Consider the following 17,928-nt stretch of genomic DNA (forward strand, 5'->3'; position numbering starts at 1 on the left):
ATATATAAGCCACTCATTTTATAAGTGTTTTTGAACTTTAGCCTGTCATTTTGGAAACAGCCAAGGTGTTCCAGGCAGGCTGGAAATCCTAATGACTTGTCACGAATATGTTATCAGTTCAAACACTTACTCAAGGTCATTTGCATTTCAGTGTCTGGTCAAGGTACAATTGTTTCTTCCACAAAGAATTTCCTAATTTTGAAATAAATTTAGTCAGTTGAAGGGGTTATTTCAGATATTTGTTACTATTTGAAAATGACTTCTAGTAATATTCATCTTATTTTCATGTCTTTTCCTGCTGATGCAAAAAGATGTTCAGAGATGGGGAAGGCAGTTGCACAGAAAGTAATCACAGGCAGAAAAGGCAACTGAAGGAATAAATATGATCTCTATACATTCATTTCTCAGCAATTTAGGTATTACTTATACTAAGAAGTGGCAATGTCTTCTTAAATAAAAATTACTATAATAGTAGGTTTTCTCAAAACTAAATTAGTAAATGATATACTTGATAGCTGTGAATATTCAAAGAAGATTGTTTTTAAATTCTTGAAGAAAGACATAACGTCTGAGATTTAGGAAAGATCCACACAGCATTTAAGTTACGTAAACATCGTATTTGAAAGGCAACTGCCAGACTTAACAGGAAAACTGCCAAATTGCCAATTGTTTGCCAATTGTCAGTAATGTAACACCTAAACATAAACAAAATAGAACAAATTATTTCTTGAAAATTTCTCCCAAATACATTTTTTTTTCTTAGAAAGGTGGGTTCCCCTGTAGTTTCAAGTTTTAAAAATAACACCTTGACAGAATCTGTCTAGATTTCACTTACAATAAAAGTAGAATCACTGCAGATTTTAATACCAAGTATCGGCTGAACCAAACATTTCGATTGGCAAGAAATAGTACAGGAGCTCATCACAGTACCTTGTCCACATGGAAAATTAAATCCAGTTCACAGACATTTTCGAAACATTTGTCTAATGTTTCCACAAATACCTGCATAGAGGAAAAACAAAAACAAAGGTCAAGCTTTAACATAAACTCAATAGACCTATTATGTCTGAGGTTCAACAAAAGCAAATGCAGAAAATAAACAATGGGCAGATTTTAAGACAATAAAAGCATCCACAAAAAAATAGGTGGTTATCATTATTATGTTAATAGAATGTTATTTGTAGAGGAAAAACTGTATGCACAAGTCATTTTATGTCGTAACTGCTAAAAATCACAAACAGTTGTGAAAATAGTTGAATCTTGAAAAAAGAGTAACACCATCTACACTACAATTTTCTCAGCTGTCATTCCAAGCTTTCCTTCCCATTTCCTTTAAATGCAATTATTAAGCAAAAATCTGGTTTTTTCCATTATTGTTATGTTTACCAATTACTACATTGCAGGCATCTCCCAGTTATCAGTCTACAATCAACTCTCCTACACAGAGATACACATCCAAAGCAAGATGTCAGCGTTATGGCTTCTGGGAACAGTTCAGGGAACAACATAGCAGCTATCACATGGTTCAAACCTGCCGAATTCAGGAAAGACCAAGGTAAAAGGTATCAGCCTTAATGTTGCACCTCTCGATCCTTTCAGGCATATCACCACCTAAACTCAGAAAGGTCCAGCAGTTTCTACCCAGGCAGAAAACCCCTCCTTGAATCTAGAACATAAGGGCGCAGGGCAGAAAAATCCAATTCAAGTCCAACCACAGATGATCTCTGCCAGCTATGGGCTGTAGGTTACCCCACTCTGGTACTTCCAAACAGAACCCTTGGCAGGCACACTTGCCAGTTCCAAGCCTCTAAGATCCCATTTAGGCCGCATAATGAAAAAATGACTACATTTCTACTCCTGAGTGTCAATCACCATCTGTTTGTGGTGTGTGCTGACAAAGACTCCGGTCTTACAGAAATATAAGCAGAATTTCCTTTATGCAAGGGATAACTCCTGTTTGACTTACATGAGATGTGGCAAGACCTCAAAGTGAAACATATGCTTGGGTTTGAGAGCTTAGGGTTTTCAAAATTAGAAAGAACTTCTGTAAGAATTTACAGATCATCCATTAATTACTAATAAATAAACTGCAACCTGTGAAAAAATTTGTTTTTCTATATTTCAGGGCTATTTTGTCACAATATGCATTTAATACTATTTCTTAAGTTGTCACTGCACGTAAATTACTTTTTCCAACTCTAAACTCACACCCAAAAGCAGGAATATGGAAGAAGTGAAACACCTGTTTTTGATTCTCTGTCTTTTCAATGTGGTTTATTAATTCCACCTTAGTCTTCAAGAGAAACCAGATTTCAAAATGCCTAGGCCCAGAGAAATTGAGATTTCTGCTGACACCTTCTAATGACAAAAAAAAAAAAAGTGGACAAAAGGCCTGCCTTTACATATACATATTTATGTCTGTTTGATGTCAGTCATTTCCAGTTGCCTACCCTGCATAATAGCTCAGGTTACTACTATTTCCAATCCCTCAATTTCAGAACCTGTTTATACTATAGAAGAGTACTGCATACCACTGTTGCTAGTAACTTATTTTTAATTCCCATTTTCAAGTCCAACTACATCTAACTGATGTACCATGCATTTAAAACAAGGATTATCCTTAAATACTAAAATACCAGTGAATAATTTAAACCAGGAACGCAGAGCATTTTCACAGGCAGACTCAAGACAATGAGGATCATTAACAAGTTAACTACCTAAATGAACAAGTTTATGTTAAATTTTATTGAAACTAAGCAAAGCAGAATTTTTTCTTCAAGTAGGTGTTAATTTGTTGTGATAATAAAAGTCTTCTATAAACAAGGGAGGCAAGCAAATATAAAATTATATATTAAGCAGAACAAACTACACAGCTCATAACTATGTGCAGCAAAACAAATAACCACAGACGTTCTCTTACTTTCCTTGTACCTTAGGAGAATGTGAATACAAGGACAGTGCTGTTTGAGATCAGCTGCAGGAAGAAGATTGAAAATAGAGTGTAAATGTAACCCTTACCTAAAGGTTTTAGTTATAAGAGTTCACAGTTTGAGACCATTCTTTTGAGACCATTCTTGAAAGAAAATATTCCTCATATACATCATCAAGTTTACACATAAATTTATATATCCTGACTTTGACATCCATCTAGTAACTTGAGAAACAATGTTCCACATAAAAAAAAAAACTCAGAAGACTCCAAAGATGTTTATTTAATAGCAGTATGTACGCCCACACATCAGAAACATAGAAGTTTTATTTTTCTTCCAGTAACTGGGGCTTCTCCCATAAAAGTACCCTCTTGATTCATATCTACAGTGGTTGCTTTCACACCTCTACCCATTGCACAGTGACAACAGTACACTGTGCAGGAACTCATAAATCTCTGCCCACAACACAGGGATACACTAACCATTTTTTTTCTATAAAGAAATGAGCTGGAACTGAGTATTCTTCAGAGAGTATTTTCACCAACTAATGACTTCTGATGAAAGCCCTAGAAATTTCTTCAATTTTCCATTCATGATGAAACGTTCATTCAGAGTAATGCCAGCACTGACAAGGCATAGAACCATCACAAACTACTGGTCTATCAAAGCATTGATCTACACGGCAAACTAGATATTTTTTTACATTAACATTTCTTGATTTAAGACATCTTCAAATAATTGATGTTGTAGATAAAATTACAGCCACTTTTCTTTCATTGCAATTTTAATTGAGAGTTGAATGAACTGCACATAATAACAAGCAGTGCCAGAACTTATGTTCAATAAATATCTCAGATACTGCAGACTTGCAGATCAAAATAAACAGAAGAGAATACACACCAATTGTTTCATGGGGAAAAAAAAGGCGAAGCAAAAAAAACCAAAGCAGCAAAAAATCCACCAATTTAAATTTACCTTGTGATATTATTGGAAAAGAAAAGGGAAAAGAAACAAATGAATGAGTCAACTACAGAGCAGGAAATTAAGGATTTAAGAATGAATTCACAATGACTGTCTAGCTCCCCCTAGTGCTTCAATTTTGAAATTACACCCTTTTACAATTCAAAGAAAAAAAAAGAATGCATACCTCCATGAAAGTAAATAGAAAAAAAAAAACTCTTTTGTAGTAAGTACACTTTAATAAAGCCAGGTACATAATTCGAGAGTAAAACATATGAATCATAGTATGAATTTGCTGCTTATATTTACAGAACAGAATCCAGGAGCCCACCATAATCATTAGTATGTCAAAAACATAGACCACCTTTACCAAGAAAACCTTATTTCCTAAACAGGCAAATAATAAGACAAAGGAAAAAAATATAGGTTAATATTGGGAAGATACGAAAGATGGCAGAAAAAGCAGAATACCTAATCACTTAAATGCAACTATCTGAAGGTAGATAAAGTCAAATACCAACAAAAAACAGTATGTACAGAAATGCAACAAAACCAAAAAGCATAACTCATGTCAAGAAGATCCCATCTAGGGATCCCTCCTAGGCTAAACAGCAATGGTAAACTTTAATACACAATTAATTCCATCTGCCCATGAAGGGTCCTCCCCTTCACTGCTTTTTACTGTTCAAATGCTACTTGAGACTCCCAACTACTTTGGAACATAACAGTCCCACAATATAGCCAGTCCTCTATAAACAAAGCTGGTTTCTCTTCTGCTTTGAGGGTGGCCTGTAGTAAATCATCATTCATGTAGCACTGCAAGCATCTGAAGCCACTACACTACCCACACTAGCACTGACATCCCATCCTTCTTTCAATAAATTAAGTAACAGTTACTCACAGCTTCTACAGAGAACACCAAGATTACAGCTAAGGGAAAGACTGTTGAAGTCTTGCTATTAGTCAAAACAGAAGTGCATTAGCTTTCAAGCAAACCTGCCAATAAACTTAATGCATTACCAATAAGGGTTTTTAGGTAGAAATGTCAAACAAAATGTTCTTTTTGGTCTTCGTTCCTGCTCTCAATTGTCCACCTAACTCTAAAGTAAACTAATAGTGCTAACTGAGAACTAGTTGGCCTTTTTTTTTTTTTTTTTTTTTTTCCAAAACAGGTTTCTCAGTCATATGTCTCTCTCTTTCTTATTTAATTAGCATAAAAGAATCTCTGGTCTGGATGATCTACCTATCCTTAAGAACTGAAAAAACTGTGTCTCAAAAGGAACTGCGCTACATCTCCCATATACATCTTACTGAACAATTGTATCATGCAAGGTTATATAAGACTTTTCATGCAAGATTACAATCTCACAGATTTAGCTACTTACTGAGACAACATGCTTTGGGAATGTAGCAGGGGGCTATAATCCTCAAAAATGCTTAGAGCTGACAGACACTTAGGTCCTTAGGATAATTAGGCTGCATTATAAATGTCACTAATTGTACTCTCATGCCAGTCCACAGCTTGTTATATTTTTATGTACTTTATTTCCATGGGCTATAACATTACATTTAAAGACCAACAAGAAGAGTCTATCAGAGCTACAACTTACCATCTAACTTACACTGAATCCAAAAGACTGCAAAATATGGTACAGATGCTGACCTACTATCCAATAATCAAAAAAAAAATCTTGCTAGTGTCCACGTTAAACAAAAGAAAGACCAAAATTAATATCTCAAGCAAATTCCTACTGTTATCTTCAAACGTCTCTAGTTTGTACTCAGTATAAATACTGGGGTAGAGCTTGTGGCTTTTAACACATACAGTGCATCCACTAAACCAGAGCCAGGAAGACTTACCCATGGAACAGCTCAGACCTAATGGTGACCTAAGTGGCCTTCACAGAAGTATCTCAACTATTACTAGGTACAGCAAAAATGTTGTGCTGAGAAGAACTGATGACCACTATGTGCAATCTAATCTACTATGGTGTTTTCAGTTTACAAAACAGAGTAAGTCTTAAGTGCTACACAAAGGTTTAGGTTCATTTCACCACTTTATATTCATGAAATAATAAACTGGCCTTCTCCATAAGTACTTATTTTAACAATTCAATACATGTATAAATCATAACAACCTCCAGATGGTTTACTCTTAGCTTGTTGTCTCTGAAATATAGTAAACAAAGACATATGCAAAAGTTCAACATTTCTGAACACAAAAACTAAGCTTATTTACTAGTGTATATATGCATGTGTATATGTACATACTGTTAGTATGCACTGCACATGGGATTGAGATGTAATAATAAACATTCTGAGGGTGTTTTTGCAGGGTAAGATCCATTTAACTCCATGATTGCTATTAGTAAGAGGATTAAACAGATCCTTCTGGCAGCCATACTGGAAATCAAAAAATGTTTAATTAATCTCTGTATAGTTTCTACTATAATCAAATGGTTTAATTACACTGATCTAGAGAAACAGGAACACTAAGCAGCTGCAGGTACTGTGGTGAGACTGTATTTATAAACAAAATCATATGGTTCAGGAAAGAAAATCAAGTATTGCTATAAATAGAAATAGCATTTTTATTATTTCTGCTTCCTTCAAGTAGTTACAATGGCATGTAAATAAACACTAGGGCTTAATGGAAAAGATGTGAAATACATAGAACTGGAGACGGAAATCGAAGAACTTTTGGCACAAGAAGCAACACAATTTAGAGGAAAGATTAAGCACTGCCTAATTCAGAGAATTTGATGGCCCTATATATGTAGTAGGAAGCTGCAGAACCTCAAAGTAAAATTAGTTCACACTATGTAACTGGAAATAATTGGAAGCTACCGGTGTGTCATTTTTAATATAACATTACAAATAAAAAGCTAGTTGAATCTGGACAACGGCCTGGTAAAATATAGCAGGTCAGACACTTACGTAGACAGTCTTTCCTATTCTTACTATCTGATTAAACAGGAAGTATTATAAATAACCACTTTATCTGCAAAATATCTCTAAGTCACATGAAACATTAACATGCTTCTTTTCTCAGTTTGAAAGTACTTTAGAAGACTTAACTAAGCGACAAGCAACTAAGCAACCATGTAGAACAAAATGCTAAAAACACGCAAGGCCATTATACACTGCCCTCAGCAACTTGCATTATTCAGGTATTGCACAATGTTTGTATGAGCAAAAACGATACAAGAATCTAGAAAAATGGTTTCCCTCCTTGTTATCCACACACCCACCTGCAAAGATAATTTTGATCTACAGTCCAGAAAAGCACTTCACACCTGTTAAGAGCTGTTCTGAACACTTGTAGGTAACTATGAGAAGCTATTCAGCTCCAAGAAAGGTCTGCAGGGAACCATGAGGCTTTTAAGGCTCACAGGGCTCTCTGCAATGCAATAGTCAATACATACAGGCCCACATCTCAGGACACCAGTGATCATGTAATAAAATCAATTTTCTCGACACACAAACTTTTAAGGGCAATAATATTCCTAACACAAGTATACAATGCAAACACAGTTCAAGCACATTAATAAATTTATTAGCACTGAATCAAGTTTTAAAATGCTTAACCGTAAGTGAATCACTGAGCTGAGACCCAATTTTATGTAATGACCTAGAGCACTTCAGGATGTGAAACGATTTTTTGTTTAACACATCTGACTACACTAACAATCATCAGTGAAATTGTTCATGCACAAATTTTAAGTTCAAAATCACTGGTGTAGTCAGAGTTCTCTTAACATACAAGTGTTTGTATTACCAGACATGATTTTTCTTGCTGAGTTGATAAAGACCTACTTAGCAATTTAAATCATACATGCTGTGCTAGAAGCCCTGTGGAAGACATTGTATTCAAAGAGTTAACTGATCTTGAACAGGCCACATGCTCTATTGGGCTTTGTACTTTGGACTTGAGAAGCCCATATGTTATTAATGTAACCTATAACTTACAGCAACGTGGGGAAAGGTAAACTGTACATGGATCAAGGAGCGGAATGTATTGATCAAGGACCAAGAGACCATTGAACATACAGGAATTAGCAATCCTAAAATAATGCTTCACGTAAGCAGCCCCAGGCATGTGCCATACTGCACGTACCCTGTGGCTTTCAGAACAGTGTCGTGCTGCAGAAATCTCTTGGCCACAGGATAAATGCTGCCAGCTAATCATAGCAGAGAAGCTTGTAGGCAGCACCTGCTTGATAGCGGCAATTACACCACCTGCATGGCATTGTCTTTATCTAAAATTGCAGCAAGAAGTTCTCATGAGATCATCCTTTAGGAACAGAGTTGTTTTCTTGTGAGGAAATTATCTATTATCTGAAAATAGGTCCCAAAAAAGGGAGAACAACTCTCCATGGCCAGGATCTACTCTGCACAATGTGCTATGAGAAAATCCACCTGGGCTCCACTTGATGCTGCATGAACACAATATGCACTGCAACTGAATGAACATAGATTTACTCAGCATCTGCATTCCTCTTCTTATTCTATTTTATTAAACCGTTATCTAATTAAGCTGCTTTGTTGTCAATGCTTTCCTATGGAGACCCAAAGAAACCTGTACCAGCTCCCTCTGTCTTCATTTCCTCTCCCCACCCCAGTAAACAACAGCACTAACAATAACTTTTAAGGCATATATGAATAAAAGCTCCTAAACCACAAGGACCTTCTCATCCAAAGAGGTTCTGGATGCTTTAATCTGTTACATGTTTGTAGTAAATATACACACACATGCACAAGCAGCTTTATGTGTCAAAGCTCTATCATCCAAAATCGTCTTGGCAAATGGTTGGACTGCATCATTTTGACCTGCAGCCAAAACAAGGCCTTGCAAAGCTGCAACTAAAAATAACCGATGATTGCTCCAGATGAACCGTTCCCTTCTTTACAATCAACTTGGGAATTCACTTTTTCAAAGAAAGTCCAGAAAACTGCAGGTGACCCAAAAATAATACTATGCGCTTTGAGTGTATTCATAGTTAGCTTCATTTCTGAGTATTGCAGAGAAAGACATGGCTAAATATTGAGTTGAATTTCTAAGGTACTTAGAATTATAATTCCACTTTAAAAACAAACAAAAAACAATGAGACTAACTTACTTGTATTAGGTCTAAAATGCCAAGCTCACTTTCTGAGGAATCCACACAGAACACAAAATACAAGGTGGCATAGTGTCGGTAAATAAGTTTGTTATCAGATCCACCTATTAATCTACAATGGAAAGAAAACATGAAAGCTCAGTTAGCATCTCAGGATACGCTGGACAACTCCCCAAAGTTATTTCAGTTAATAGGAGGCCTGTTATTAATGGCTGGCTGGAGCTTTCCCAAACCCAACTATGTTACAACTTTTATTTTGTGATATAATTATAATGGAAGAAAAAAACCACCAAGACAGCACAAATTACATTTAACACACAATCACAGTTATTGTTATCTATATGGGTATTAATTATTTCAACAAGAAGAGAAAATATTTAAATTGGTATTTCTCTTCTGCTATAGCCTTCCTGAATAAGATACATAAATCAAGAAGAGAGATGTTTGGCAGATTATTAACGTTCACTTTGGGCAAGAGGATGTCTGCTCAGATAAAATTAGCCTGGACCTACATGGCTATAAATCTCTCAATTCTCCTTTAACTCTATACCAGAACTGAACTACCTAAATTCTTCCAAATATTTCAGTATACTAAGCTAGTATCCATACAATCCTGAGGCCTTTGGCCAAACTGCAAACTATAAAGTCATACCTGCCCTGGAAAAAAATATATAGATTGAAATGGCAACTGTAGACCGAGCAGTAAGAGGAAGCCAGACTTGTGTCCTCTGTGTCTAGCTTTTCTGTCGTACCCTGTAATTTTTTAAGGCTCCTAATGAGTTCTTGAGCTTTGAGATTTCAAGCCAGCATATTTCCAGCTTGTAACCATCTTCATGAACCTCATGATAAGACCAGAAGTTGAGCAGTTAATAGAGAAGCATTTTGTTTTAAATATATATACATGTATATATATAAGGGATCACCTTGACTAAGAAAAAGACATCATAACTGACATGGTACAGCTAGATATTTAGCTATGACTCTGCACACAAAAAGTTAAGGCATTAACATACTAGCTTTCATCAATCAGAAGATTTCCATTATTAAAACGTTTACCAGACTATGACAATCTACGTTTATACTGGAGATTATGAGCTTACTCTATCAACTATGACTCCTTTCCTTCATAACTATTCGATCTTGATGACTAGTATCTCAAAACAAAACACTTTTCCATGTCAGAATTTCTTCTCTTCATTTAAAGTAAGAGTGCATCAAAAAAAACAACTGACATGATTCAAGAAATAATATTTTGTACCTGTCTTCTAGAGATGCAGGACTCAAGTCTGGCTTTTCTCTTACTCTACTCTACCTATGTTAATAAAAAGTCTTAGTTACAACTGCAGTAATGTATTTTTTAAAATATTTTTTTCTTCCTACTTCATACAGCATGTCTGAACCCTGACAAAAAGTATGGGGAGTCCTACTCTCAGAAGCTGTCCACTCAAATTTTTGGAGCTTGAGCCTAAACAGCTATGAAATATCTTAATTTTCTCAATGGGTATGGCAAAAGCCAGTGCATCTCCAAACAAGACCAGAAATTTTTAGCTGGATTATAGGGAAACTGGTTAGGTATCATCTGCCTGTTTCTTCCCCATCTTGTGCCTGAATCACTTTTAAGACTAGATATAGCACTGTGTCAATTACAGTACTATAAAAAAAATCCGGTTTAGTGCCTAAGTAATTTTGATACATACACACACACACATAAGTGTATATTCCAGTTAGTAAGGAATATGTATACACGTGGCATCAGCATGATATCATTACTGGTGTATTAAATAGGTCAAGTGACATGGCACTTACATTAGAACTGTAAAAACAAGTATGCTACTATCAGCAGAAGTATTTGCAAGTACAGAACGTTTATTTTAAACCTGATACTTACAAGCCTCCTTCCAGGAAATTACAGACGTTTTCATCACGTTTGGATACTAAATGGAAAGTTTCTCTGATAATTTGTTGCTGCGTATCTTCACTCTATAAAAGAAAACATATTTTGCTATCAAGCTAAAATGGATTAACTAACAATGCACAGCACCCACAGCAATTAAATAGAACACAAAGCATACAAGTATCCTCAAACTATCTGCCTCTCATGCCTTAAATCTGCACAAACCAATATGCAATTTGTTATTTGTCATTTTAACACCTGTGTTAAAAAAAAGACATTTTTAAAGTTAAGTTGCAGAAGAACACGTTACTGCGAAATAAATGTGAAAAATGTGACAGCTTTTAATAAAATTCTAGAAGTACCATGATTTAAAACTAGCTTATTCAATAAATAGTACTGTGAAATATTCAGGAGGAGCTGCATCTCCACTGTAGCCTGAACAGCTATAGACATCCTTTGTAACTACCTTCATCCATTAGCAGGCAGAAAACACAGTCTCAAAGCTCTAACAGGGGGATGGTGAGGATGTGTAAAAAAATACCACAAAACAACTCTTTCAGAAGTAGGTTCAAATACAATGGCTTCATGAGCCATGCATTCCCTTAAGCTATTAACTTCCCTTCTGACAGTCTTTTACTGATCAGAAACATCGCTTCTAACTTTGAGTTCACTGCATTCTTCTTGAGTCCCCACTGCGACTGTCCATCATTCCTGCACCTTTGCTTCTGCTACCCTTCTGTAAGGGCAGACTCATTCCTCACAAGTCTATACTTCAGCAGTCAAAAAATTTACAAATAATTCTTCTACTCTTGCATTTGATTTTAAGCACTGAACCCTGAAGTCAGCAAGCAGAGGTAGCCCCAACAATCCCTGAACAATGATGGAAGTCAGCATTTTACACCACAAATACTGGTGCATGCATGTTAAAAGTGACTTCAACTAGCAATGGGTATAGTCCCCTTCATGGCTGCTAAGCAAGTAAATCCTGGCATCAGTGCAGTTTGCATTCACCACCTTAAATTTGTGCGTTACTTTACAAATAACCTCCACAACCAACAGAGATATTAACAAAAATCTTCAGCAGACAAATTGCTCTATAAAACACAGAACAAGTTAAGTGCAGGCTCCTCTGCTTGTATAGCCTGTTTCTTACATTGTGCCCGCCTTCCTTCACTGCAGTAATCTCAGCTTCTTCCCGTGTTTTTTTGTGGTTATCAGGAAAGAGAGGATGTGTCTTTTTCAAGAAACTGAGATAAGTACTTTGACTACTTAAAATAACTTCCATTTTCAGAATCTGCCCTTATTCTCAAAGTTGTTCTGAAGCTTATTTTCAACTTTGAATTTATGGCCACAAGTCTACACTGTGAAACACAGAACTGCTACACAGAAATGGATGATCAAGACAAGGTTGCAAACAACGGGCAACTAAAAATAATAATAGTGACATCATTTCATATTTTCCATTCGCTATTTACATTTTCAACACTACGCAGTGTTATGTTTACATAGGCATATTATCCTACTTTATGCATTAAGGATCTGTTCCCTTTGACAGGGGCTGAGTGGAATTCCTAAGAGAAATCTGTTATCCTCTTCTCATTTACTTCTCCTTCCGCTGTTCCTCCTTTTCCCACACAGAAATTTGCAAATGCACAACAGTATCAAAAGATACAAAAAGATATTTACATTTGAATATAAATGAAAATGAAATTGAAGCTCTTCACACTGATGATGGAGATGCACACCTTGCCAAAATATTTCATCTACCTATTTAATTGTTATATCCCCACCGTCATGGAGGGATGAGGGAGAGACATCTTTCAGAAGCTACTGAAGCTCTGCAATGAGAGTTATCCAAAAAGAAACACAGATGTACACAAGGGGAATGCTTATCAATATAGGTAGGTGAGAATACTTCATTTGAATTTTTAAACTAGGAACAGTGAAATAAAGACAACAGCTTGGTAGCACAGAATTGATGAGATAGATGAAAAAGGGATTAACTGACATATATTAGAGTTTTTCAGTATCGACTTTCTGATGAGAAAGGATCAAATTCAGTTGCCCACAGCAATGACCTGTATCAGTTACACTCCTTTAATTAAAAGCCTTGCAGTGCAAACCGAAGCCTCACAGTCATAATTCTTGCTCTGAGGTGTGCGAAGCAAGACACATCCCTTCCAGTAAAGCTAAATATGACTTCCGTAGTGGGCAGAATTTTAAGTAACTGGCCACAGATACAGATAAATAGTAGCACTACTTAAAAAGAATAATTTGTTTACATAATCCTGGGAAGCATCAGCTGTTTTCTTGGATTTTATTGTCCAAGGTCAGCCAAAGCAGAGCTTAGCCTGTTTGCTAGGAAAAGCCATACACACAATTAGTGTTATCTTAAAACCTCTTATCGCTGAATTAAGTCAAGCGTTGCCATCTTAAAATCTCTTCTCCTTGAATTAAGCGTTGTCACGTTGTTTCTTGGACCCCTCTGACTGCACTCTCCCTCTGTTCAGATCAAGTCCTCACACTGCATTTTCAGAGCTGCTTCAGCCTTCCCTCTCCCATGTAAGAGAATATACTTTTGCAAGTGATTTCTATTTTTCCTGGATGAACTGCATTTTTCTAACACTCTGAAAGCTTTCGAATGAAAAGGCAGTGCTAACTAGTTACGCTCGTCACGGGAACACCCTCCTCATTCCAGCACCTCTGCCACGGCGCATGGAGACAAGTAGCGCCACATCAGGGAACGCTGTGAGGCCAAAAAAACCACTGCAGCATTGGGAGCAAGCTCCCAAAATAAAAATAAATAAATAAATAAATAAATAAATAAAAATCCGGGAATGCAGCCTGCCTTTGAACCAGGGCTTTCCCCTTCGTCTTTAGAACCACCGAGAAATGAGCTATTAAATAAAAACATATAAATAAATAAGGAAGTTGGTGGGAAAACGGCTTTTGTTGTTGAAACCTGGAAACGTTGGGGTGAGACAGGGAGCGGCTGGAGGGGCCCCCAGGGGCCCGGTGGTGCCCCCACACACAGCTCAAACCCCGTTTTTCCCCCCCAAACCCCCCTCAGTGTTGCCCCCCAGGATGGGCCCGGCCCAGCCCAGCCCAGCCCTGTCCCGTCCCCGTTCCCGTTCCCGTTCCCGTCCCGTACGTATCGCTGGTAGAACTTGGAGAGGCGCGGCTTGCCGTGGTTGTTGAAGATGAGGATGGCCTTAATCATGGTGCGGCCGCCCCCGCGTGCCGGGCCCCACCGACCCGCAGCCGCTAGCCGACCCAACCGGCCCCGCCCCGCCCCCAGCGCCTGACCGGACCGGGGGGAACGACGGCGTCCCGCGAGGGACAATACGCCTCGCGGCGCCGCACTGCGAGGACGGGGCGTGGCTTCCGCCCGGCCCGCAGCAGCATGGCGGAGGACGGGGAGCAGGCGGCGGTGTCGCCGCAGGGGGAAGCCGGGGAGGAGGCTGCGGAAAGCGGGGCTGCGGCGGCGGCAGCGGGCGCTGCCGACCCGGTGCCTCCCGCGGCCGGCTCGCCGGGCACCGAGGAACCCGCCGCCGACGCCAAGAAGAAAAGTAAGGTGGCGGCTAGCCCGCTGTGGAGACGGTGGGGGGGGGGCGGTGATGGGCGGCCGGGAGGGCCAATCGGCCGAGAGAGCGGGCGGCGGTAGCGTATGAGGGCGCGTCGGGGGCGGGACCCCGCGGTCGATTGCTAATGGTGCCCCCCCCCCCCCCCAGTTGACGTGCTGCTGAAGGCCGTGGGCGACACCCCCATCATGAGGACCAAGAAGTGGGCCGTGGAGCGCACCCGCACCATCCAGGGGCTCGTCGACTTCATCAAGAAGTTCCTCAAGCTGATGGCCTCCGAGCAGCTGGTACCTGAGGGGGGCGGTGGCGGCCGGGGGTGGGCTCTGCTCGCAGGTAACCAGTGGTAGGGCTAGAGGGGATGGCTTCGAGTTGTGCCAGGGGAGGTTCAGGTTGGAAATGAGGAGACATTTCTTCTCAGAAAGGGTGGTTAGGCATTGGGATGGGTTGCCCAGGGAGGTGGTGGAGTCACCGTCCCTGGGGGTGTTCAAGGAAAGGTTGAACGTGGTGCTTAGGGACATGATTTAGTGGGTGACATTGGTGGTAGGGGGATGGTTGGACCAGATGATCTTGAAAGTCTTCCAATCCTAATGACTCTATGATTCTACAGCCCAGCGTGCACCTCACACAGCTCTGCGCATGCTGTGCAAAAGTGCCCTTCATTGAGAGATTCATACATGCAGCACAGGTCTAAAAACCAGGTGTACAGAAGGAGCATATAGGAAAAACTCTGAAGCGTTTGGGATTGACTTTCTGAACACTGGTGACTTGTTTCCTTCAGAATTTCTCTTCCAGACAGTTTAAAGGTACTGTCATAAGATTGATACCTTTTTCAAAATGGTTAGTGTGGGAATGTTCGCAGTTGGGCAGCACAGTGCCAATGTTGTTCCTTAATCCCCTTGAAGCCTAAAAGTCCTTCTGATAATGTAGAAGTTGGAACTGATGCAGAAATAAGGTTATTCTACCTTGAAATTAACAGTTTACTTTCAACATCCTACACTTTTTAATATAAGCTGTCTTTTTAGATATAAAATAAAAGCTAGACTCGTTACAATACTGAAATCTGCAACTGAAGTATCAGATAAGGTAACTCTAATAATGTCTCGAAGAGTAATAGTTACAGTTTTTACTGCTGGTGGGTATTATCAACAGTTTAATTCATTAACTATGAATTATCAATTCATTATCAACAGTTTAATTCATTAACTCATTGTCTCAACAAGAAAATAAAGGGGCATGGACTCTTCCAGCATAGTTTCAACTTAAAGCTTAGCTTCAGGAACAAAACCCTAGGAACTGTATGGGCTTTCTTTGGAAACTGCGTGATACCTATATGGCCATTTTATGCTGCAGAGCCCAAGGGCCTCTTTGACACTGTTGACTAGCTACACTGTGTACTTACGTTTGGAGCAGGAAGTAAGAATGGCGACAAAAACAAAAAGATCTGTTTCTGTGAGCATTGTTCTAATTGAGAAAATTTAGGTTAGTGGGAGTGGTTTGGATACTCAAAATCAGATCAAGAACTAAACCAGTGAGTTCACTTCCTGCTGCCGTATGGGAGAGCAGTGGGTCAGCTCGCAGGAGAATGCGATCAGCACCTTGCTGGGGCTCGTTTGGAAGTCATGCTGCCCCTCCACCCTGCAGTGAAGATGCTAACTAGCTGTAGTTTGGTGCAGACTGTAAAGATTATTAAATAAGTAATGAACAGAGGACAGATTTACCTATCCCGGGCTGAAGAACATTTCTTCTGTGTACCTTACTTGTCAAGTCTCCATCTTCTGTTTTCTTTTCTTGCAGTTTATATACGTAAACCAGTCTTTTGCTCCATCTCCAGACCAGGAAGTTGGAACCCTCTATGAGGTGACTTTCATTTTAAAATATTCTTTCCAAATGTGCTTAACAGAGTCTGTCATATGATTCTGGCACTTTAAATCTGTTATTGCTCCTAGCTACGCTGGTAATATCTTGAATTTAGTGTAATAGCGTTGCCATTCACAGATCTGTATCAATAAGGTTTGAAGAGACATGACTTCATACAATCTCTGGAAGAGCAGTCCTTCACCTGTGTATGTCATGCCTTCAGTTGTGGTGGAGACCTTTGTTATGAACAACACTATTTCATGATGCATTCATCTGGCTTGTTTTTGTTTTGCTTTGTGCATATGCTAGTCTGTGAATAACCTAACAGCTCTTGTTTTTATTTTATTGCAGTGTTTTGGAAGTGATGGCAAGCTGGTGCTGCATTATTGCAAAACCCAGGCATGGGGGTGAAAGACAAGCAATACAGTTGCATAGGTGTCATCTTCAAAAATGGAAGAGGAACTAACTTTCTTAAACACACCTGTAAATGCACAGAAGAAAAGGGGGTTTGGATTTATGCTTGTGACTGTATGCTTATAAAAATGGCAGCAGTTGAATAGCATGAAAGAAGAGCTACCAAGGTTATCCAATCTTGTAGCGTTTTTCCAATGTACATTTTGGGTACAGAAAAAAAATCTGCATCTGCTGTCTGTAGAATGGAGCCAGCTCTCCTGCTTCTGAGTTCCCAATTGCTGTATATGAAGGGAAGCTTTTTCAAAGTTGTCTTAAGGACTGGGCAGCACTGTCGCTGTATATGGTGTGTGGAAGATAAGGTTTCCTTTTAATTAAAAAAGGATGTAAATTGCACATACAGCCTGATATTCAGTTTGCTTCTCGCATGTTGTACATCTGTTGTTTACATTCTGTATGTTATGAACTCTTCACCTTGAACATACGTTATCTCACTTCACTTCAAGAAAATATTTTGGTTTTTTTTTCTGTTAGTTAATATGCAGGAATTGGTAAATAACCTTGCTCTATGCCTTTTTCACGTTGGCAGTCTAAGTATCTTATTTACATGGCACAGCATAATGATACAATATGCCTCAGAAATATGTCCTTCTGCCAAACTGCGTAGAACTTTGTACAAGGCTGAACACTTCAGCAGTTGCCAGGATATTTAATTTCTGGCATTGTTTAATGAGTAGCAAAACTTGTTGCGTCTTTGTGTTAATGAAGGAATAGACATGAGATGCTAAAAACTTGCTTTATATTTAGTCCTTTTGGCTGCTGCTGTTTTTCTGCTTCACCAGTTGCATATTCCATCAACAAAATAGAATTCACTTTATGTCCTAATGGTTAGCCTAATGTCCTAATGTCCTTAGCTAAGCCATAATGTAATGAGGATTCTTTCTTTTTTTTCACCTTAGAGGGGACTTGGTACTTTGACTAGGGTGCCAACCTCTCCTTTTATTTATTGGAGGGTTTAGGAGGTGTGGTGGTGTATTGTGGGTTTGGTGGTTTTTTTTCTTTTACGTTTGCTGTTTTTGTTTTGGGTTATTTCTGTGAATTTATTTTAAATTGGTTGTGCTATCTTCTATGTTTATTTTATCTGTACTAAATTAAATGTTAGCTGTCTGCGTGCA

The 17,928-nt window shown here is 38.7% G+C and overlaps 2 protein-coding genes across 2 annotated transcripts in view; one reads left to right on the top strand and one right to left on the bottom strand.

The window, feature by feature from the left end:
• Positions 1-14,199, bottom strand: part of AP3S1 (adaptor related protein complex 3 subunit sigma 1) — a 34,487-nt gene extending 20,288 nt beyond the window's left edge. The window contains exons 1-4 of the mRNA XM_035569030.2: positions 14,056-14,199; positions 10,899-10,990; positions 9,011-9,122; positions 931-1,002 (exon numbers count right to left, since the gene is read on the bottom strand). Of these exons, the coding sequence (XP_035424923.1) occupies positions 931-1,002; positions 9,011-9,122; positions 10,899-10,990; positions 14,056-14,124 (345 nt within the window). The 5' untranslated portion in view covers positions 14,125-14,199. The remainder of the gene's footprint in view (positions 1-930; positions 1,003-9,010; positions 9,123-10,898; positions 10,991-14,055) is intronic.
• Positions 14,200-14,307: 108 nt separating this feature from the next.
• On the top strand, positions 14,308-17,928 carry ATG12 (autophagy related 12). The gene is made up of 4 exons (XM_035569031.2): positions 14,308-14,473; positions 14,636-14,772; positions 16,280-16,342; positions 16,694-17,928. The coding sequence occupies exons 1-4, from the start codon at positions 14,308-14,310 to the stop codon at positions 16,751-16,753; spliced, it is 426 nt and encodes a 141-aa protein (XP_035424924.1). The 3' UTR covers positions 16,754-17,928.

This window comes from Cygnus atratus, chromosome Z (assembly GCF_013377495.2).
Source record: "Cygnus atratus isolate AKBS03 ecotype Queensland, Australia chromosome Z, CAtr_DNAZoo_HiC_assembly, whole genome shotgun sequence".
Taxonomy (NCBI): Eukaryota; Metazoa; Chordata; class Aves; order Anseriformes; family Anatidae; genus Cygnus; species Cygnus atratus.